Here is a 23569-nt window from a genome sequence, read left to right on the forward strand (position 1 = left end):
ATAATAGACACAAAGAAATGATCCTCTCTTGAAAGTTGATATGTAAATTGGTCATTTTCTTCCTTTATTTTCATTTCTGTATCTGTACTCCAATATAAAATATTTGGAATGTGGCTTATTTGTGTATTACACCAAATACCCATTTTTTATTCCCGTGCAATCATCTTATTTGGTCATTGTTATTTATTTTGCTATGTTTTTGTTTTAATTCACAAATAATTGTATATGAATATGTTAGACACAGTGTGATGATTTTATCTAGGCATACTTTGGGAAAGATATGATAAAACTAATTGACATTTCTCAAAACAGAGAAATCAATGTTCAACAGATATATGTGAAAATGCTCAACCTATCTAATCGTCATGGAATTGAAAGTTAAAGCCACAATGAGCTATTAACTCACACGTGTGAGAATGCCTGTTCTCAATAGAATGAATGCTAAGTGATCGTGAGCATGTGGAGAAAAGAAACACTTGCATATTGTTGCTGTGAATATAAATTAGGACAGACAAATTTATTTGTATTTCAATAAATTTGGGGGGGTTCCACTCATGTTTCTCTCTTTTTTTTTTTTATTTTTTTAATTATTTTTTTTATTTTGGCATATTATGGGGGTACAGAATTTAAGGTTTCAATAAATGCCCATTTCCCCCCCTCCCCCCAAAAGTCTGAGTCTCCATCATGACCATCCCCAGATGGTGCACATCTCACTCACTATGTATGTATATACCCGCCCCCTCCCCCCTCCCACCTGCCCAATCCCCTATTACTGTAGCACCTATGTGTCCACTTAGGTGCTACTCAGTTAATACCAGTTTGCTGGAGAATATATCTGGTGCTTGTTTTTCCAATCTTGGGATACTTCACTTAGTAGTATGGGTTCCAGCTCTAACCAGGAAAATATAAGGTGTGCTATATCACCATTGTTTCTTAGAGCTGAATAGTACTCCATGGTATACATATACCATATTTTATTAATCCATTCTTTGATTGATGGGCACTTGGGCTGTTTCCACAGCCTTGCAATTATGAATTGTGCTGCTATAAACATTCGAGTGCAGGTGTCTTTTTTGTAGAGTGTCACTGTATCATTTGGGTAGATGCCCAGCAATGGGATTGCTGGATCAAATGGTAGATTCACTTGTATCGCTTTGAGGTATCTCCATATTGCTTTCCACAGAGGTTGAACTAGTTTGCAGTCCCACCAACAGTGTAGGAGTGTTCCTCTCTCTCCGCAACCACGCCAGCATTTATTGTTTGGAGATTTTTTGATAAAGGCCATTCTCGCTGGGGTTAAGTGATATCTCATTGTGGTTTTGATTTGCATTTTCCTGATGATTAGAGATGTTGAGCATTTCTTCATATGTTTGTTGGCCATTCTTCTGTCTTCTTTAGAAAAATTTCTGTTCAAGTCCTTTGCCCACTTTTTAATGGGGTTATTTGATTTTTTCTTCCTAATTTTTGTGAGTTCTAAGTATATTCTAGTTATCAGTCCCTTATTGGATGCATAGGATGCAAAAATGTTCTCCCATTCTGTAGGTTGTCTGTTTACTTTCATGACTATTTCTTTGGCTGTGCAGAAGCTTTGTAGTTTGATCATGTCCCATTTATTTATTTTTGTTGCTGCTGTGATTGCCTTTGGGGACTTCTTCATAAACTCTTTGCCCAGGCCGATGTCTAGGAGAGTGTTTCCAACTTTTTTCTCTAGAGTTCTAATAGTTTCATATCTTAGGTTTAAGTCTGTTATCCAGCGTGAGTTGGTTTTTGTGAGAGGTGAAAGGTGTGGGTCCTGTTTTAGCCTTCTACAGGTGGCTATCCAGTTTTCCCAGCACCATTTATTGAAGAGGGATTCTTTTCCCCAGCGTATGTTTTTGTCTGCTTTGTCAAAGATGAGATGGCTATATGAGGATGGTTTTATATCAGGATTCTCACATCTGTTCCACTGGTCTATATTCCTGTTTTTGTGCCAATACCATATTGTTTTAATTACTACAGCTTTGTAGTATAGTTTGATATCTGGCATATTGATGCCTCCCATTTTGTTTTTGTTGCCTAGAATTGCTCTTGATATTCAGGGTCTTCTTTGGTTCCATACGAAGCGTAAAATTATTTTTTCTATATCTGTGAAGAATGTTGATGGGATTTTAATAGGTATTGCATTGAATCTGTAGATCAGTTTGGGTAGTATAGACATTTTGATGATATTGAGTCTGCCGATCCACGAGCATGGTATGGATTTCCATCTGTTTACATCCTCTGCTATTTCCTTCCTCAGTGTTTCATAGTTCTCCCTGTAGAGGTCTTTTACCTCTTTGGTTAAATATATTCCTAGGTACTTTAATTTCTTTGTTGCTATTGTGAAGGGAATTGAGTCTTTGATTTGGTTCTCAATTAGATTGTTGTTGGCGTATATGAATGCCTCTGATTTCTGTGTATTGATTTTGTATCCTGAGACTTTACTAAATTCATTGATCAGTTCCAGGAGTTTCTTGGTTGAATCCTTGGGGTTTTCTAGATACAATATCATATCATCAGCAAACAGTGAAAGTTTGATCTCTTCTGCCCCTATTTGGATACCTTTGATTCCATTTTCCTGTCTGATTGCTGTAGCCAAGACTTCCAGCACTATGTTGAACAGAAGTGGAGATAGTGGGCAGCCTTGTCTGGTTCCAGTTCTAAGTGGGAATGATTTCAATCTTTCCCCATTCAGTATGATGTTGGCTATGGGTCTGTCATATATGGCTTGTATCATTTTTAGGTATGTCCCTTCTATGCCTATTTTCTTAAGTGTTCGTATCATGAAAGGGTGTTGAATTTTGTCAAAAGCTTTTTCTGCATCTATTGAAAGAATCATGTGGTCTTTGTTTTTGCTTCTGTTTATGTGGTGAATGCATTTATAGATTTATGTATGTTGAACCATCCCTGCATCCCTGGGATGAAGCCCACTTGGTCGTGGTGGATTATTTTTTTGATAAGTGTCTGGATTCGGTTAGCTAAGATTTTGTTGAAAATTTTTGCGTCTATATTCATTAGGGATATTGGTCTGTAGTTTTCTTTTTTTGTTGCATCCTTTCCTGGTTTTGGTATCAGAGTAATATTCGCTTCATAAAAGGTGTCGGGGAGGTTTCCGTTCTTCTCGATGTTGTGGAATAGTTTCTGCAAGATAGGTACTAGTTCTTCTTTGTAAGTATGGTAAAATTCAGGTGTGAAGCCATCTGGACCGGGGCTTTTCTTTTTAGGGAGATTTTTAATTGCTGTTTCTATTTCAGCTGTTGAGATTGGTCTGTTCAGGGAATCTATTTCTTCCTGGTTGAGCCTAGGGAGGCTGTGTGTTTCTAGAAATTTGTCCATTTCCTCCACATTTTCCATTTTGTGTGCATAAAGATTTTTGTAGTATTCATAAATTGTATCTTGTATCTCTTTGGGATCAGTTGTGATATCACCTTTTTTATTCCTGATGGAGCTTATTAGAGATTTCTCTTTTCTGCTTTTCGTTAGCTTAGCCAATGGCGTGTCAATCTTGTTTATTTTTTCAAAGAACCAACTTTTTGTTTTATTAATCTCCTGAATAGCTTTCCTGTTTTCAATTTCGTTTAGTTCTGATTTGATCTTGTTGATTTCGCTTCTTCTGCTGGGTTTGGGGTTGGTCTGTTCTTCTTTTTCCAGCTCTTTGAGTCGTTTCATTAGATTGTCTATTTGTGATCTTCTTGCCTTTTGGTTATAGGCATTTATGGAGATAAACTTTCCTCTCAGAACTGCTTTAGCTGTGTCCCAGAGGAGTTGATAACTTGTCTCTCCATTGTCATTTTCTTCATAGTATTTTTTTCTTTCCGTCTTGATTTCTTCATTTACGAAGTAATCATTTAGTAGGAGGTTGTTTAATTTCCACGTTTTTGTGTAGAAATGTGAGTTTCTGTTAGGGTTGATTTCTAGTTTTATTCCACTGTGGTCTGAGAAGGTACATGGTATGATTTCTATTTTTTTAAATTTCTTGAGATTTTCTTTGTGTCCTAGGATATGGTCAATCTTAGAGAATGTCCCGTGAGCTGATGAGAAGAACGTATATTCAGTGGATTTTGGGTAGAATGTTCTGTAGATGTCTGTCAGACCCAATTGTTCTAGAGTTTTGTTTAAGTCCATTATTTCTTTATTAATTTTCTGTTTGGAGGATCTGTCTCGTGCCGTCAGTGGGGTGTTGAAATCCCCGGCGATTATGGAGTTGCTATTAATCCATTTGCTTAGCTCCAGTAAGGTTTGCTTTATGAATCTGGGTGCACCTAAGTTGGGTGCATATATATTTAAAATTGTTATCTCTTCTTGTTGGACTGTGCCCTTCACCATTATATAATGACCCTCTTTGTCTTTTACTACTTTTGTTGGTTTAAAAACTAAATCGTCTGAAATTAGAACTGCCACACCAGCCTTCTTTTGGCTTCTATTTGCTTGGAATATTGATCTCCACCCTTTTATTTTTAGTCTATGTGCATCCTTGCAGGTTAAATGTGTTTCCTGAAGACAGCATATACTTGGCCTATATTTTCTTATCCATTCAGCCAGCCTATGTCTCTTGAGTGGAGAGTTTAAGCCATTCACATTTATTGAGAGAACTGATAGGTAAGGTAGATTACTGATCATTCTGTTGGGTTGGATGTTGTTGCTATGATTTCTGTCTTGAGCCATTGTAATATATGGCCTTTAATATCTTTGGGTTTTGGTTGTTTTTATATCCGTGGATTATTATTTTGATGTTCCGTGCATAACGCTGTTTTAAGTACTTCTTGTAGGGCTGGTCTTGTCTTGGTGAATTCTCTGAGCCTTTGCTTGTCTGAGAATGTTTTTATTTCTCCTTCATATATGAAGCTTAGTTTTGCAGGGAATAATATTCTAGGCTGGGCATTGTTTTGTTTCAAATGAGTGAGAATGGGGCCCCAGTTTCTCCTTGCTTGTAAAGTCTCATTAGAGAAGTCTGATGTTATTCGAATTGGCTTTCCCTTGTATGTCACTTGCTTCTTTTGTCTTACAGCTCTTAGAAGGGCCTCTTTAGTTGATACTTTGGTCAGTCTGATGACTGCATGACGTGACGTCTTCCTGTTTGCATTGAATCTCCCAGGGGTCCTCTGGGCTGCTTGAACTTGTATATCGTGATTTTGAGCAAGGCCTGGGAAATTTTCCTCTATTATATCTTCAAAAAGCTTGTCCAGCCCTTGAGTGTTGTCTTCCTCCCCTTCGGCTAAACCTATGACCCTCACGTTAGGTTTTTTCACATAATCCCACAGCTCTTGTAGGCTTTGGTCTTTTCTCTTGTTTCTCTGCTGTATTTCTGTGACCGATTTATTTAATTGGAAGGTGTTATCTTCAAGCTCTGAGATTCTTTCTTCTGCTTGATCTACCCTGTTCTTGAGACTTTCCACAGTATTTTGTAGTTCTCTGAGTTGATTCTTCATCTCCAGGACTTCGGTTAAAGTTTTCTTCACTGTGTCAATCTCTTTGTTGAACCTTTGTTCCATTTCTTGGAGGTTTTTTGTGTTTTCTTGGTGTTGGTTATTGAGTTGTTGTTGCAGCTGGGTGAGTGTTCTTATGATCCACATACGAAATTCCTTTTCTGTCATATTGGTTGCCTGATTTTGGTCGGTGTCCGTATCTAGGGGGCTGGTGCTCCTCGTTGGGGGTGTGTTTTCCGTTTGGTTCTTCATATTTCCTGAGTTCTTACGCTGATTTCTTCCCATGTCGATCAGTTGTTGTTTCTTTCCTTAGGATATTGTTTGGGTATTCACACACCTTGTTTAGTTTCTGAGGCGTTAGGTGGTGCCTGTGGGTGAAATTGGACCACTCCCTGTATATTGAGTCAGTGGATGCCATGGCAAGGCTGTGCAAGATGCCGTCCCTGTCAGTAGGTGGCGTTTGCTTGGAGGAACAGGCTATGGTGTTGATTTTGAGTCCTGTTATCAGCTCTTGTTCTGGGCGGAGCTGGGTTGGATAAGCCTGCCCTCAGGCCGTTAGCAGGGGTCAAAGTTCTGTTCACAGCTTCCAGGAAAGCTGTCAGGGCGGGGCTGGAATGGTCCCGCTCAGCCAGAAAGTCTGGGTGTGGGGGTGGGGCTGTCTGAGACCCGCAGTCTGCAGCAGGCCTCTCTTCTTTCCACCCTCCCCAACTCTGCAGCTACTCCTGGGCCTCTGCCAGCAGGCCAGACCACAAGCCACCCGGCCTCCCCGGACTGCGGTGCCAGCGGGGAGGTTCCCTGCACAGGAACGCCACCTGGGTTGGGCGCACGGCCTCCTCCTGGGAGGAGGGTTGTCCTCTAGGGCGCCGATCCACCCCTGGAGGCACACAGCCCTCAGTAGGCTGTTCAGGTATAACCCTTCTGTGCCCCGGGCAATGCTAGCCCTCGGTGCAGGGGATCTGGTCTGCAGGTCCGACCTCTGGGTCCCAGAGTTCAAACTGTATTCCCACCAGGGAGAGGATTTCCGGTCCTAATTCACACACAGGGAGCCCAAGCTGGGTCTATGTCTCTCAGCCTCTGAGTCGGCACCGTTTTCCTGGGAACACGGTGCCAGCAGCACCTGGGAGGGCGGGCGGGGTCCCAAACGGGAAGGTCCCTTTCCCTGGAGGTGCCTCCGGCTGGTGGCTGTATTGTCTCTCTGGGCAGCCGAGGGTAGGGTCGGCAGAGGGGAGGAGGAGGCAATATGGCGCCTGCCGCGCGGCTCGGGTCCGTGCACACGGAGGTGCCCGGAGGAAGTTGGGAACCTGGTGCCACGTCTGCTACAGGCTCACCGTTGGCAGGCGGCGGCAGTCTCTGGGCTGATGTCCGCAGGCCTCTCCACCCGCTGGGGAGCCCACCAGCAGTCCCGAATGCAGGGGAGGGGAAACAGCAGATCCACCTACCCTTGCCGCTGGTCTCCGGGCTGCTCCGGTGGTCTCAGCCTCCAGTTCTCCTCCGCAGCCTCCTCCCGTGGAGTCTCCCGGGGTCTCAGGTACCCCTCCTTCCGGCCCTTGTCTGCTGTATGCTCGTCTTCTTGCTTCTTTCCTCTAGTTTCTGCTAGAATCTGTCTTTTCTGCAGAGACCCTCTGTCTGGCGGTGTTATTCGTCCGCCATCTTGCTCCGCCTCTCCATGTTTCTCTCTTTGATAAATGTATGAATTATATAGTGTTAAATTGAGGACATTTAGTGCATTATTCATTCAATGAATATAGTTTTCACACTGTAGATGAGATTTGGTCCCTTAATCCCAATCACCCTCCTCCCTTCTGAGTCTTAAAAATGTATTTTCTCAATACAGCCTTTGTAGAAAATAGTATGGCGATTCCTCAACAATGAAAATTGAATTACCATATGATCCATCACTCCCGTTTCTAGATGCATATTGAATTGAAACAAAACCAGCATGTAGAATATATATCTTTCCTTCCATATTCATTACAACATTATTCATTCTAGCCCAGGTATAGAAGCAGTTTAAGTGTCCACCAGCACATGAGTGGATAAAGAAAATGAGCTGCATTTACACAATGAGCTGTCAAACAGAATGAAATTCTGTCATTTGTGACACCATGTTTTGAACTGGAGGACATGATGCTAAGTAAAGGAAGCCAGGCACAGAAAAACAAATACAGTATGATATCACTTATCTGTGGAATCTAAAGAAAGCTGATTTCTTAGTGGGAAGTGTGGTTACCACAAAGAGTGGGATGGGGAAAGAGAAAATCAAAGGGTACAAAGTGTCAGTTTGTTCATTTTTTAAAATTCATAGACCTCTAAATAGAAGAACCCTGGTATTCTTACCTAAATATATCTATTGAATTGTAATAATCTTCTAATGCTGCCATTATGGACAATATAATAATTTATATTTTTAATGTATAATTTATCCTAAATTTGAAATTTCCCCTAAAGTCACCCTAAGTCTAACTTCCTGGCATGAGATAACTAAATCAAAATTTATTGATATATATTTTTTTTTTTTTGAGACAGAGTCTCACTTTGTTGCCCAGGCTAGAGTGAGTGCCGTGGCGTCAGCCTAGCTCACAGCAACCTCAATCTCCGGGGCTCAGCGATCCTACTGCCTCAGCCTCCCGAGTAGCTGGGACTACAGGCATGCGCCGCCATGCCCAGCTAATTTTTTGTATATATATTTTTAGTTGGTCAATTAATTTATTTCTATTTTTGGTAGAGACGGGGTCTTGCTCAGGCTGGTTTCAAACTCCTGACCTTGAGCAATCCACCCGCCTCGGCCTCCCAAAGTGCTAGGATTACAGGCGTGAGCCACCACGCCCGGCTATTGATATATTTTTAATTTTTAAATAATCTTGACATTTTTGCTTAATTTACTTTACAATAATTACTTGATTGACCTTTATATTTGCTTTGTGACTCAATATTTGGTATTTTTATAAAGTTAAGGAAAGATGTATGGTTTTTATTTTTATATTTTTTATTTCAAAAAAATATGAGAGTACAAACACTTTAGTCACATTTTATATCTTTTCCTCTACCTAGCAAGGGTTAGAGGTATGCCCTTATGTTCCATGATGATCAAGGCTTCCCTTAGATGTGGGTCTACCCGCAAACCCCTGAATCCGTGGTGAACACCACCACCATTTGAGCACCATAGTTTTAATCAGTCAATACCAATTATATGGCGAGTACTTATGGAGCCCTTTCTTCTGATCTTGTGTCACTCCACTATGGATAATGGGCTCACTCAATCCAGGAAACCATAAGCAGTGCTAGCTCTCTGTCATTACTTAGAAGTTAATAATGTTTCATTGTAAACACATACCAAATATTAATAATCCACTCAAGAATTGAGGAGCTCTTGGATGGTTTTATTATTTTTTTACTTTAAAATTGTAACATGCTCATTAATTTTATTTCACCAGCATTTGTATCTTCGGAGGTGTAGGTTCTTATCAAATAATCAACAGGTATCCTGGGAATTTCATCAAGCTATAGGAGCTCCCTCTATGAAAGCCCATGAGGGAGGGTGAACTGCAATGCAGATTAAAGCTAATGATGTATTAATCCCTTAGGATCACCTAGATCACTTTGTAAATATTATGCCTTGGCTAGGGAAACACTAGATTGATAAAGCATTCCATCCTTCCTCAGGTATACAAGTGGCTCAGGGTTTAATTAAGGATGGGGCAGCACCAACATGGAATGGCAGCCTTATCCGTCTCTCCAGGTGGAGCAATTGCTGGAAACAGCACCAAAACAGGGTACCATTGTCCAGAGAAGAGCCAGAGTTCCTAACTATCTGCCTAAGATTGTAAATCCTTTTGTAAGATTTTTAAATATTCTTTTTTTAAAGAAATGCTTTATCTGAAACTGAGAAATATCTCTTTGAAATGAAATATCAAGGAAGATAGTTCCCTATCCCACAATTTCCATAAGAAGATGGTATGCTAACTTCAGTGAGCACCTATCTCTAATTTGCAAAATTATCTCCTCCTGCATTGACTTGAGACACTTGTTTTTTATTTGAATGTAATCAATTACCAAAAACATAGAGTCTCACTAATTACCAAGTAAGTTTATGGTGCACTATTTATGACAAATAGGGCTGTCTAGTCTTCGTTCTTCTTTCTTCAAAGCTAATTATTATTTATCTAGATTACATGTATGTAAAAGTTAGGATTTGCTTAGTTATGTACAGTAAGGACTTTATGTGTGCCTTTGAAATCTCTCAGTGGATTGCCACTCTGCACATCACATTGTGCTTTAATTGAGTAATAAAAGGGTTTTCTTTTAATTATCTTTTAACTTTGTGGGGAGGTTTTCTGAGTTGGAGACTCCTTTAATATTTCCTGAACACTTTCCAGAATTAAAAATGCAACATAAACATAAAATGTGCCCACCACTTCTACATTTGAAGGGCTTTGAACACTAGATTCCTTTTTGAGCTTCCAGTCTGTAACCTGCAACTCTGCAGCACAGAGCTTCACTGTGCCCACATCTGCACAGAGTAAGTTCTCTAAGACTCTGTGATGTCTACTGTCCCTCCAGAGCATACTTAGATCAGATCCTGTGAATACACTCTCATAGGATAAAACTCAGTAGATCTATTCTTTCTCTAAATGCATCTCACATCTTTATCACTGAAATAGACTCAGAAACCCTGAGGCTCAGACACAAATGGGAAAAAGATAATGCACTCTGGCTTGGACACATAAACTCCCTTTCTGCATTCTCTTCTTGCCCCAATGCCAGGAAATGTGCAGTGAGTGCTACTGAATCCATGCCTCCCTGGAGACCCAAATCTGCAGCTCTGAATTCTGAATCCAAGGTCTGAGGTTTCTCAGGATGCATAAGAGCAGCTTCCAAAGAGGAATTTCTCTTCCTGTTTTCCTTCCGTCTCTGTAAAGCAAAGAATACACAAATTCGATCCAAACTAAACCTGGCCTTAACCTGGAATTCACAAGTCACTGACATACTTTGGACTAAGGAAGGACCAAAATCTCAGGGGAGACAAATGCTGCAGTGTAAGAGATCAACATGGACTTGTAAGTTGACTTAGAAAGGACCTATTTTGGGCGAGTGTAAAGAATTTTCTAGATCTTGTGTAGTGTCATGTTATAGTTGTGTGAAACGAATAGAAAGGCTGGCACCACATCTAAATTTTTCTGTAAATTATTGGACACTTACTACTCACCTTTTCTGGTATAACAAGGATTAAATCACACAATGTAAATGCTCTTCACAGTGCAAAAAACCATACTTCTGAGCACATAGCACATGCTCAGTAGACATTGCATTATGCTGCTCTTCACTTTGGAAATTAAGTATATGTTGTGATGAGTGTTGGGCAAAAGGCAGTATGTATGCTGTGCTTGCTGTCTCTACCTGAGTGCTACTAATAATGGATCTAGTTTGAGCAACTTCAGCACTAAAATGGACCTGACAAGAACCCAATGAATGTACCTCTTTGACACAAGCAGATCTCATTTCTTAGAGTGAGGCCAACATTACCACATGATTTATATTCACATTGATGTTTCAGAGAGAATTTTAAGGTAATTACCTCTCATCCCAGGCTTTCAATTAGGATAACCTGGGTAGATTGAAGAAACACCATCACCTGCCTGTTGGGCTGAATGAGAACATCTATGTGGTTTTAATTGTGCCCCAAATAATTCTAATTTGATACCAGGTTCAAACATTAGGACTCCTGCATATATTCGTGAGAATTGAGTCTAGCTTTGTTTTAGAGGGAAGTCATAGGTTCTGCTCTCTTGGGTTTGCCAGAGGCAGATCATTGTGTTCCTGATTCCCATTCTTGTAGCAGAAAATCCTGGGATCTGTAGCAGGGTGAGGTAACCAGAAGAAAAGACAGGAGAATCTCACATTTTGGTCTCCATGAAAGAGCTGATCATAGCTGAATCTTCCCTTTCAGTAAGAACAAGTGAGTGTAGCCTTTCTTCATTTTGTGTTCCTCCTGCTTGTGAATCTTGTGGAAACAAGGGAAGAAATTGTGCTGACTTCCTTCAGGGCAATCTGAAGATGTAATTCTAATTGTTCTACACTATCTCACCTGAAAAGAGATTTCAGAGTAGGAGACGAGGGAGCAGAAAAGGCTGGTTTTCGGGTAAGTGTGTCCCAGATTAGGGGTTGTGTCCACTATTTCTCCTAGAAAGTCTTGTAGAACTTCAATTTTTTTTTTTAATATTTTTTTTCATTTTGGCATATTATGGGGGTACAGATTTTAAGGTTTCAATAAATGCCCATTTCCCCCCCTCCCCCCAAAAGTCTGAGTCTCCATCATGACCATCCCCCAGATGGTGCACATCTCACTCATTATGTATGTATATACCCGCCCCCCTCCCCCCTCCCACCTCCCCAATCCCCTATTACTGTAGCACCTATGTGTCCACTTAGGTGCTACTCAGTTAATACCAGTTTGCTGGAGAATATATCTGGTGCTTGTTTTTCCATTCTTGGGATACTTCACTTAGTAGTATGGGTTCCAGCTCTAACCAGGAAAATATAAGATGTGCTATATCACCATTGTTTCTTAGAGCTGAATAGTACTCCATGGTATACATATACCACATTTTATTAATCCATTCTTGGATTGATGGGCACTTGGGCTGTTTCCACAGCCTTGCAATTATGAATTGTGCTGCTATAAACATTCGAGTGCAGGTGTCTTTTTTGTAGAGTGTCACTGGATCATTTGGGTAGATGCCCAGCAATGGGATTGCTGGATCAAATGGTAGATTCACTTGTATCGCTTTAAGTTATCTCCATATTGCTTTCCACAGAGGTTGAACTAGTTTGCAGTCCCACCAGCAGTGTAGGAGTGTTCCTCTCTCTCCGCAACCACACCAGCATTTATTGTTTGGAGATTTTTTGATAAAGGCCATTCTCGCTGGGGTTAAGTGATATCTCATTGTGGTTTTGATTTGCATTTCCCTGATGATTAGAGATGTTGAGCATTTCTTCATATGTTTGTTGGCCATTCTTCTGTCTTCTTTAGAAAAATTTCTGTTCAAGTCCTTTGCCCACTTTTTAATGGGGTTATTTGATTTTTTCTTCCTAATTTTCGTGAGTTCTAAGTATATTCTAGTTATCAGTCCCTTATCGGATGCATAGGATGCAAAAATTTTCTCCCATTTTGTAGGTTGTCTGTTTACTTTCATGATTCTTTATGTATTTTTAAGTTCTGATCTGTTCCATGTCGTAAAATTATTTTTTCTATATCTGTGAGAATGCTGATGGGATTTTAATAGGCATTGCATTGAATCTGTAGATCAGTTTGGGTAGTATAGACATTTTGATGATATTGAGTCTGCCGATCCATGAGCATGGTATGGATTTTCATCTGTTTACATCCTCTGCTATTTCCTTCCTCAGTGTTTCATAGTTCTCCCTGTAGAGGTCTTTTACCTCTTTGGTTAAATATATTCCTAGGTACTTTAATTTCTTTCTTGCTATTGTGAAGGGAATTGAGTCTTTGATTTGGTTTTCAATTAGATTGTTGTTGGTGTATATGAATGCCTCTGATTTCTGTGTATTGATTTTGTATCCTGAGACTTTACTAAATTCATTGTCAGTTCCAGGAGTTTCTTGGTTGAATCCTTGGGGTTTTCTAGATACAGTATCATATCATCAGCAAACAGTGAAAGTTTGATCTCTTCTGCCCCTATTTGGATACCTTTGATTCCATATTCCTGTCTGATTGCTGTAGCCAAGACTTCCAGCACTATGTTGAACAGAAAATGGAGATAGTGGGCAGCCTTGTCTGGTTCCAGTTCTAAGTGGGAATGATTTCAATCTTTCCCCATTCAGTATGATGTTGGCTATGGGTCTGTCATATATGGCTTGTATCATTTTTAGGTATGTCCCTTCTATGCCTATTTTCTTAAGTGTTCGTATCATGAAAGGGTGTTGAATTTTGTCAAAAGCTTTTTCTGCATCTATTGAAAGAATCATGTGGTCTTTGTTTTTGCTTCTGTTTATGTGGTGAATGCATTTATAGATTTATGTATGTTGAACCATCCCTGCATCCCTGGGATGAAGCCCACTTGGTCGTGGTGGATTATTTTTTTGATAAGTGTCTGGATTCGGTTAGCTAAGATTTTGTTGAAAATTTTTGCATCTATATTCATTAGGGATATTGGTCTGTAGTTTTCTTTTTTTGTTGCATCCTTTCCTGGTTTTGGTATCAGAGTAATATTCGCTTCATAAAAGGTGTCGGGGAGGTTTCCGTTCTTCTCGATGTTGTGGAATGGTTTCTGCAAGAAAGGTACTAGTTCTTCTTTGTAAGTGTGGTAAAATTCGGGTGTGAAGCCATCTGGACCGGGACTTTTCTTTTTAGGGAGATTTTTAATTGCTGTTTCTATTTCAGCTGTTGAGATTGGTCTGTTCAGGGAATCTATTTCTTCCTGGTTGAGCCTAGGGAGGCTGTGTGTTTCTAGAAATTTGTCCATTTCCTCCACATTTTCCAGTTTGTGTGCATAAAGATTTTTGTAGTATTCATAAATTGTATCTTGTATCTCTTTGGGATCAGTTGTGATATCTCCTTTTTTATTCCTGATGGAGCTTATTAGAGATTTCTCTTTTCTGCTTTTCGTTAGCTTAGCCAATGGTGTGTCAATTTTGTTTATTTTTTCAAAGAACCAACTTTTTGTTTTATTAATCTCCTGAATAGCTTCCTTGTTTTCAATTTCGTTTAGTTCTGATTTGATCTTGTTGATTTCACTTCTTCTGCTGGGTATGGGGTTGGTCTGTTCTTCTTTTTCCAGCTCTTTGAGTCGTTTCATTAGATTGTCTATTTGTGATCTTCTTGTCTTTTGGTTATAGGCATTTATGGAGATAAACTTTCCTCTCAGAACTGCTTTAGCTGTGTCCCAGAGGAGTTGATAACTTGTCTCTCCATTGTCATTTTCTTCATAGAACTTTTTTATTTCAGTCTTGATTTCTTCATTTACAAGTTAACATTTAGTAGGAGGTTGTTTAATTTCCACGTTTTTGTGTAGAAATGTGAGTTTCTGTTAGGGTTGATTTCTAGTTTTATTCCACTGTGATCTGAGAAGGTACATGGTATGATTTCTATTTTTTTAAATTTCTTGAGATTTTCTTTGTGTCCTAGGATATGGTCAATCTTAGAGAATGTCCCGTGAGCTGATGAGAAGAACGTATATTCAGTGGATTTTGGGTAGAATAGAACTTCAATTTTTTGAATTTATAAACCTTCACTTCTTTACTTCTCATGTGTATGACTAATAAGTTTTATAAGTAAATTTTTTTATTTCTTCTTATGATAATCAAGGAGCTTTGGAAAATCCTTTATCCCTATTTAACAGATCCAGCTGTATATTCTCTCTCACAAGCTTCTTAATACAATAACCAAGTTTTATAAGAAATGTATGACATGTAATATTGAAAATTTTCCCATTGTGAAAGGTCAAGATAGAATGGTGTGAATATCTGAGATTCCCATTAGGTATGGGATAGAGTCTTTAGATTTGAGTGAGGAAGGGAAACATGTACTCTCAAAGTTTGATCTGGATGCTTCATCAGCTCTCCATAATATATTATTAAGAAAATTCAGAAAGAGGATAACATTGATTGGCTAATATAATCAGAAAATTATGGGAAAAATAGAAAACAGTAGACTTGCTCTGTATGATGCTAAACTATTTACATACATTTTTAAAGATAATGAACCATGGGAAGTATCTGTATCTGAAATTTTCATAAAACTGATGATTCTTCATGGTTACATATTGTTGGCCACTACCATCCCAGTAGTAATTTTGAATCCTCCTCTTTGCAAGGGTGTCTAACACCAATGTGTCCCACTGAAGATATGTTAATTTCATTCACTTTCTTAAGATTCTCTCTGACAGATTTTTTCCATATAAAGTTATTTTTTTTCTTTGTCACTAAGTGTCTCATGGAGATTTACTGACTATTGTAAATGAAGAATCACATTTAATCTGGAAGCTCCCCTTTCTTCGTATAGCTTGCTTTAAAAAATGAGGACTATCATCTGTGTTCTGTTCAGATGAATTGAGATAAATTCAAAGTCTACCACTTACTGGACATTGACAAAATACTCTACTTAGGCAAGAAGCATTGTTATCAATAGCTTTATTATGTGACATGCAGAGATTCAGACCTCATCCCAGATCTACTGAATCAGATTCTGTAATTTAAGAAAATCTCCAGTTCTTTATTGTACTTTAAAATATTAGGTGGTACTTTGTAACTCTCTGTTTCTCTATGTGAGAAATATGCACAATTTATTGACATGATGTAAATATAACATGCATAAATTTATATTACTGTTGTAAGCCCTTAATTTTGTATTAGACACTTTATCAACCAAAGCAGAATCATATGCACACAGATTCATGCATCTTTTGAGATCCTCATTCCTGTGAAAAAGAGAAAATATGAAAGAATATTACTGTGCTAAAATATATCTTATTTGATAATTCCAGTCACTCATATGTCAGAAAAAGTTCTCACATCTCATTTTCCTTGTGGTCAAATTAAGAACTCTCTCTATGGCCACTTGGGAAATATGTGTCTTTTTACAGGAGATGGTGACATTCAGGGATGTGACTGTAGAATTCTCTCCAGAAGAGTGGGCATGCCTTGACAATGCTCAACGGAATTTGTATAGGGATGTGATGCTAGAGAACTATGGAAACCTGGTCTCCCTTGGTGAGGATCACTTATATACAGAATTCCTATTCCACATTAAGGCCATTATTTTATTTTTGTAGATAGTTTCTTAAAAGTTTCTGCTTTATATGAATGAATTTTATATCCCTTCTTTTAAAGAAAATTTGAGAATTTTTGGTGTATCCAATAAAATCATTAAATGTGTCATGTTATCTTGAACCTTTCCCTTTCTTTGGCTGATATGTACATTTCAAAGTAGATTAGTAGTTACTTTAGAAATCAGGGTATATAGTTGTTGCCTGCACCTTAGAATAGAATTTCCACCTCTTATTTATTTGGTGCTAGTGGGAATTGGTGTTCTAGTCATAAATAAGAAATATTTTTTTATCATTCTACAGGGTCTCTGAGAAAACGATATCTTGCAGAGGAATTTTCTAGAATTGTCTATAATGTTCTGTGTACTAAGGATAGTACTGCGTTAGTAATTGGAAAGTCTTCAGCAAGAGTCACGTGAAATTTTTCTAATAATACAGGTCTTGCCATCTCAAAGCCAGAGCTGATCACATGCCTGGAGCAAAGGATAGAGCCCTGGATTATGAAGAAAGAGGAAACAACAGCTAAATATCCAGGTAGGTGAGATCCAGTGAAGCAGATAACAAATGTTAGAGAACCAAAGCTCAAGGAGGAAGGCAGATTTCAAAAGAGTGGCTTGGAATATTCTGCTCTGTTGGAAATGATTTTAGGAAGCCTGTGTATGTTTCTATTCATCTTCCAGAAGGACATCTTCTGTCCCAAGATTATAACTCTCTAAGAACTCTACCCATGCAGTGATCTTCCTTAGAATTCAGTGAGAGCCAAACTGTCAATGGCTTGTAAGGGACTACATTATCTATCAGTATTTCTATTATTTAGGGGTTATGGACCCATCTGTACATATTTTGAAGACTTCTATATTAAACCATCTTTTGACAGGTTTTTGCCCTCCTGCCCTTTCTGGAGTACAGTGGCTGATCATAGCTCACTACAACCTCAAACCTCTGGGCTCCTGGGATTCTACAACCTCTGTCTTCCAAGTAGCTAGAACTATGGGCATGAGTTACCATGGCCAGCCCTTTTTATTATTATTACTTTATTATAAAAATGGAGTCTCCTCAGGTTGCTACTCCTGGTATCAAGATCTTGGTCTCAAGTGACCCTTCTCCTTGGCCTCCCAAAGTCCTTGGATTATAGGCATTATCCTTCCTACCCATCTCCATGTTTTAAGTTCTTTTTGATGCCTCATTTCTGAAATGTGTAAAGGGGAATAGTGGAGATATTGGGATTTGTTTCTGGAATGCTAGAAACACTAGGTACATATATTCATATTTTATGCATCATGATTTCCAATTCTAAGTTTTCAGAGGCAATCCTACAGAAAGTCAGACTCACTAATTTTATATAAATTCATATCCTCTTACTCAATGTAAGAAAATCTAATGTTATTTCACTTCTAAATACTCCTTTTGTTATATAAAATAAGAGTAAATTTTCAACTTTATTATACCCAAATTCCCAAACTATAATATAGTTTATTTTCCCTTCTCACCTTATGAAATTCTTACATATACTGTCTCATTCAGTGCTTCAAATAGCTTAATATATTTATACTCCTAATTGATACATAATACATTGATAACTTATATTCCATATTTTCCCCCTATTTAGTTGCATCAGAAATGCGTCATTCATATGTGTGTATGTGTGCATATATTTCTCTGTGTGTGGTGTTTAATGGTGAAAGTTTCCACAAATAAAAATTGTATAACTGTATATATTTATTGTACACACTGTAGTGAACTGACACGTGTATAAATGGTAAAACAATATAATTAAAGTAATAAACTATTCCATCATCTCTCATAGTTACCATTTAATTATAGTGAGAACATTTATTAATAGTGAGGTCTATGGTCTAAACAAATTTTAAGCATATAAAACATTGTTAATAACTCTAATCATGATGCCATATATTAGATCCCAAGATTTATTCATCTTATAACTAAAAGATTTTACCCTTAAATATCTCCTCACTTTTCGTGACTCCACACTCTGGAAACCACTGTTGTACTCTTTATTTTTGTAAATTCAACTTTTAAAAAAATTATCTATAGCAGAATTCATCTTTTTTGGAATGGCTGATTTTACTTAGCATAATACCCACTACGTCCATCCATGTTGTTGAAATGGAAAGATATTTATCATTTTCATGGCTTAGTAAATTATATGGTATGTGTTTGTACAGTCATTTTTTAGTCTATTCATCATAAGCAGGCATTTAGTTTGTTTTCATTTTCTTGGCAAATGTGCATAATGCTGCAATATATATGGGTGTGCAGAATCTTCTTAAGATACTGATTTTACATGGTTATACTCATAGGTAGAATTGGTGAATGACAAGGGAGTTGTATTATTTACATTCTTTAACAAACCTCTACGATGACACTATCCATTTACAATCAATAACAATCTACAGGGATTGATTTCCTGCACACTCTTGTCCACACTTGTTATGTCTCTTCTTTTGAACATTAGCCATTTTAACAGTGGTGAGGTGATACCTTATCATAGTTGTCATTTGTGTTAACTTCTATCAATTATGTGATTTGCATCTATTTTAACCCATTTTTTAAAAGGCATTTTTAGTCCACTAAGTTTTTCCTTTCTGCAAAAAATTTGAAGTGTGATACCATCCCATTTTTCTTCTCTTCCTTTTTCATGATTATGCATTTGATGTTACATCTGCTAAAACAGTGCCAGGACCAATATTGTGATGTTTCCCTTATGTTATTTCTAAGAGTTTTATTAATGTATTTCTCATGTTTAAGTATTGAATTTATTTAAGATATATTCTATATAGTGCAAGGGAAGGTACCAACATCTGGTTTTTCTCTCATAAATATTCAGTTTTCTACAACATTTGTTTAAGGGACTCTTCTCTTTCATTGCATGGCCATTGCAATCTTGAGGAACATAATTTTGGTCATGGACACAAAAGTTTATTTCTGGGTTCTCCATTCTGTTGTTTCATCTCATTATTTCTCCTTGTGCCAGTTGCTCATTTTTTTATTCCTATAGATTTGTTTTTAGATCAAGAAGTGCTATTCCTCCTTGTTTGTATTTCTAAAACAGTCTGGCAATTTTTTGTTCTAATACACTTTAGAATTTATTTTTATATATCTCTAAAACAAGTATAATTGAACTATTATAGACATTGATTAAATTTGTATATCACTGTGGATAGTATTGACATCTTAACAATTTTAAATCATCTGATCATTGAGCATGAATGCATTAAAGAGTGTGTTTAATTTTGACATATTTTTGTATTAGCCAGTTTGTATTGTGCTTTTGATTTCTAGTTCCACTTCAATTTTGTCAAAAAATATATGTTGTATGATTTTAGAGTTTTTCAACTTGATAAGACTTAACTGTCATAATAGCATTTACCATGTATGATTGAAACCATAGTGTATTCTGCTGCTTTTGACTGAAGACCTCTTTAAATGTGTTTTACATCTAACTAGTCTATAATGTCTTTCCCATTATCTGTTTACTTATTTATCTTCTGTCAAATTTTTGTATTCATCATTGAAATCATATATATGAGGCATAGCCTTATATATTCATCATTGAAATAATCATATATCATGCAAAGCCCTGATATATAATATATATTTAAATAATATCTAACCTAAAATGTGTACATTACATGTATATCATCTGTCTATTTGTGTTTTGTGCTATAGATTTCTTCTAAATGACCCATTTTGTCATTATAAAAGTCTTTGTCTCTTCTGATGGCTTTTGACTTAAAGTGTATTTTCTTTAATTATTGCCACAATATCCTCCTCCTATTATTTATGTAGTGTTTTTTACATTACTTTCAACCATTTGACTTTTTAGAGCTTTTAAAGGAAGGATTTTGTAGGTGGCATATTGTAGAGTTCTGTTTGTTTTTATACATACATTCATCTTATATTTCATTTGAGAGACTAAACCATTTACATTTAATGAAACTTCTGAAGGAAGAGTCTACTGTTTCTATTATTCAAAAACTGAAATTGAGAATTTGAAAGGAATTGCATTTAATCTGTAGATCAATCTGGGCATCTTCACAACATTAGGTCTTCTTCCGTTGAAGAAGAACGTATTCAAGAGTGTGTTGTTTATTTTCCTATATTTGTAATTTTTTCTGTGTTTCTTCTATTATTTATTTTCAGTTTCATTCCATTCTAGTCAAAAATTAAAGTGAGTAAAATTTCAATTTTCTAAAATTGGTTAAGACTTGTGGCTGAACAGGTAGTTTTTTAGGAAGAACGTTTTATGAGCTATCAATGAGATTGTATATTCTACTATTATTCTGTAGAGTGTTTCCAATATATCTGTTAGGTCTAATTGCTCTGTAGTGTTTTCAAATCTTTTGTTTTCTTATTAATAATTGACTGGTTTTATTATTATTGAAAGTGGAATAGAATATCAAAGTAACGTATTATTTTGTTGTCTATTTCTTGCTTCATTTCTGTCAATGCTTTATAAAAATATATTTGATAACCTTGATGTGAGATAAAGATAGATATCATATAAATGTATTATTGTCATAGGCCCTCCGTGAATGACCACTTTTTATATTTATTGCCCTTTTTTCTCTTGTGACAGTTTTGACTTAAAGTATATTTTAAAAATCATAACGTTTTTTACTTCAAAATAATGTACATAATATAATTTTGAACTCCTCTGCTCTTAGATGCTAAATGTTTTTCTGATATATCTTGCTATATCCTTCCAGTTGTAGTCTATTGTTCTCACCAGGATTTAAGTCAAGTCGCTTTAGATAGAATATAGTTGGATTTTTTTTAACTCTTTATTTAACTGTGCCTTCTGACTGGAAAAACTAGTACATAAAATTTATGTAATTTTCTCAAAGGAAGGACTTACAATTTATCTTATGTTAATTGTTGTATATAACTTTTGTCACTGTCTTTTCTTTCTTTCCTCTCCTTCTGTCCTGCATTGTGCCTCACTGATTTTTAGTGACATATTTTGTTTCTTTGCCTAGCTTCCTTTTATCTCTATAAACATTTTTTTCTGATGTTCACTGTGAGAACTACATAAAATCTTTTGAACGTACTACTTATGTTAAATGAATAACTACTTTAGTTGCATATAAAAATTCTTAATCTTTATATCTTCCCTCACCTTTATGATATCAATGTCAATAATTATGTCTTTTTATATTGTATAGAAATTAACACATGGCAATGATCCTTTTTTTTATTTTGCCTTTCAAATTTTTTAGCATAATTAAATATTTTGCACCATCATTATGATAATGCAGAATTTTATTCTTAATGTGTGCATATTTTTCTAAGACAGTTATGTAGTTGTCAAGGGAGGTGGAAACCAGCCTTTGGAAAGGCCACAAAAAACACATGTGTGGATATGTGCCCATAGTTTCATTCTCTTTTGAAAGGGAATCCAGGAGATGGGATTTTACTACTAAAGTGATAACTCAGTGTCAGCATGGAGGAAGGGCTTTGGTGGGTAAATCCAACAAAGTTTCCTTCCCCTTCCTGTGGTTCTTGGTGTTTTTCTCAATTGGGGTGCTATGAACTATTAGCAGTTATGATTTCTAAAAGAATCATGGTTGTAAATATATTTTTAAGATCATACATCTATGATGCAAGTAAGACCATGGTATTCATTGTGCTTTCTTGCTAATGTGCTTTCTACAGTTTTATATATTCAAATTGTGAAATATATTCACCTGAGTCTGGTTAGTGAGATACTTTGTTATTTTCATTTCTTTCAGAACTATCTCACTATTGCAGCAAAGACCTGTTACCAGAACAGGGCACAAACGACCCCTTTCAGAAATCAATAATGAGACTATATGGAAGCTCTGGCCTTGAAAATACACACTTAAGAAGAGACTGGGAGTGTGTGGGTGAGTGTAACAGGCAGAAAGTATGTTCTGATGGTCTTTCCCAATATTTGTCAACTTGTCATAGAAAAATCTTCAAAAGTTACAAATGTATAAAAGTCTTTAACAAATCATCAAACCTAAATAGACACAAGACAAGACATACTGGAGAGAAAAGTTCCAAACTTAAAGAATGTAGCAAAACTTTTAACCACAGCTCTAATGTTTCTGGACATAGAAAAATTCATACCACACAGAAATCCTACAAGTGTGAAGAATGTGGAAAACCTTTTAACTGTTGCTCAAAACTTATTATACATAGGAAAATTCACACTGGAGAGAAACCCTACAAATGTGAAGAATGTGGTAAAGCCTTTACCCAGTGCATACACCTTACTCAACATAAAAGAATCCATACTGGAGAGAAACCCTACAAATGTGAAGAATGTGACAAAGCCTTTATCCAGTTCTCAATCCTTAGTCAACATAAATGTGAAGAATGTGGCAAAGCCTTCAAAAGGTCCTCAACCCTTATTCTACATAAAAGAATTCATACTGGAGAGAAACCCTACAAATGTGAAGAATGTGGCAAAGCCTTTAAATGGTCCTCAACCATTATTCTACATAAAAGAATTCATACTGGAGAGAAACCCTACAAATGTGAAGAATGTGGTAAAGCCTTTAACCATTCCTCAATCCTTACTCGACATAAAAAAATTCATACTGGAGAGAAACCCTACAAATGTGAAGAATGTGACAAAGCCTTTAACTGGCCCTCAAACCTTAATCAACATAAAAGAATTTATACTGGAGAGAAACCCTACAAATGTTAAGAATGTGGCAAAGCCTTTAACTGGTCCTCAACCCTTATTCTACATAAAAGAATTCATACTGGAGAGAAACCCTACAAATGTGAAGAATGTGGCAAAGCCTTTAACCAGTCCTCAATCCTTACTCGACATAAAAGAATTCATACTGGAGAGAAACCATACAAATGTGAAGAATGTGGCAAAGCCTTTACCCAGTGTTCAGGCCTTACTCAACATAAAATAATTCATACTGGAGAGAAACCCTAAAATGTTGTAGAATGTGGCAAAGGCTTTATCCAGCTCCGAGACTTCACTCTACATAAATGAATCCATACAGGAGAGAAACCATAGAAATGTGAGAAATGTGGCAAAGCATTTTCCCAGTGCTCACACCTTAATCTTCATAGAAGAATCCATAACAGAGAAAAATTCCATGAATGTGAGAATTGTGGCAAAGTCTTTAATAACTGCTCGCATTTTATTCAACACCAAATAAATTATACTAGATAAAAGTGAGATAAATGTAATGAGTATGGAAGTGCTTTCCCTAAGTATTAGCTTTAAAATGCACAACAGTACTTATACTTAAAGTGAACAATCATAATGTAGAGTGCTGACAATACCTTTAGTTACAACAGAGATCTTATTGGACATGGGAGAACTTACAC

General features: G+C 37.0%; 1 protein-coding gene across 1 annotated transcript in view; it reads left to right on the top strand.

Moving 5' to 3' along the window:
• Positions 1-23569, top strand: part of LOC109730340 (uncharacterized) — a 140139-nt gene that overhangs the window by 71584 nt on the left and 44986 nt on the right. The window contains 1 exon segment of the mRNA XM_075998870.1: positions 22717-23118. Coding sequence (XP_075854985.1) covers positions 22717-23118 — 402 coding nt within the window.

Source organism: Microcebus murinus, chromosome 31 (assembly GCF_040939455.1).
Source record: "Microcebus murinus isolate Inina chromosome 31, M.murinus_Inina_mat1.0, whole genome shotgun sequence".
NCBI classification, from domain to species: domain Eukaryota; kingdom Metazoa; phylum Chordata; class Mammalia; order Primates; family Cheirogaleidae; genus Microcebus; species Microcebus murinus.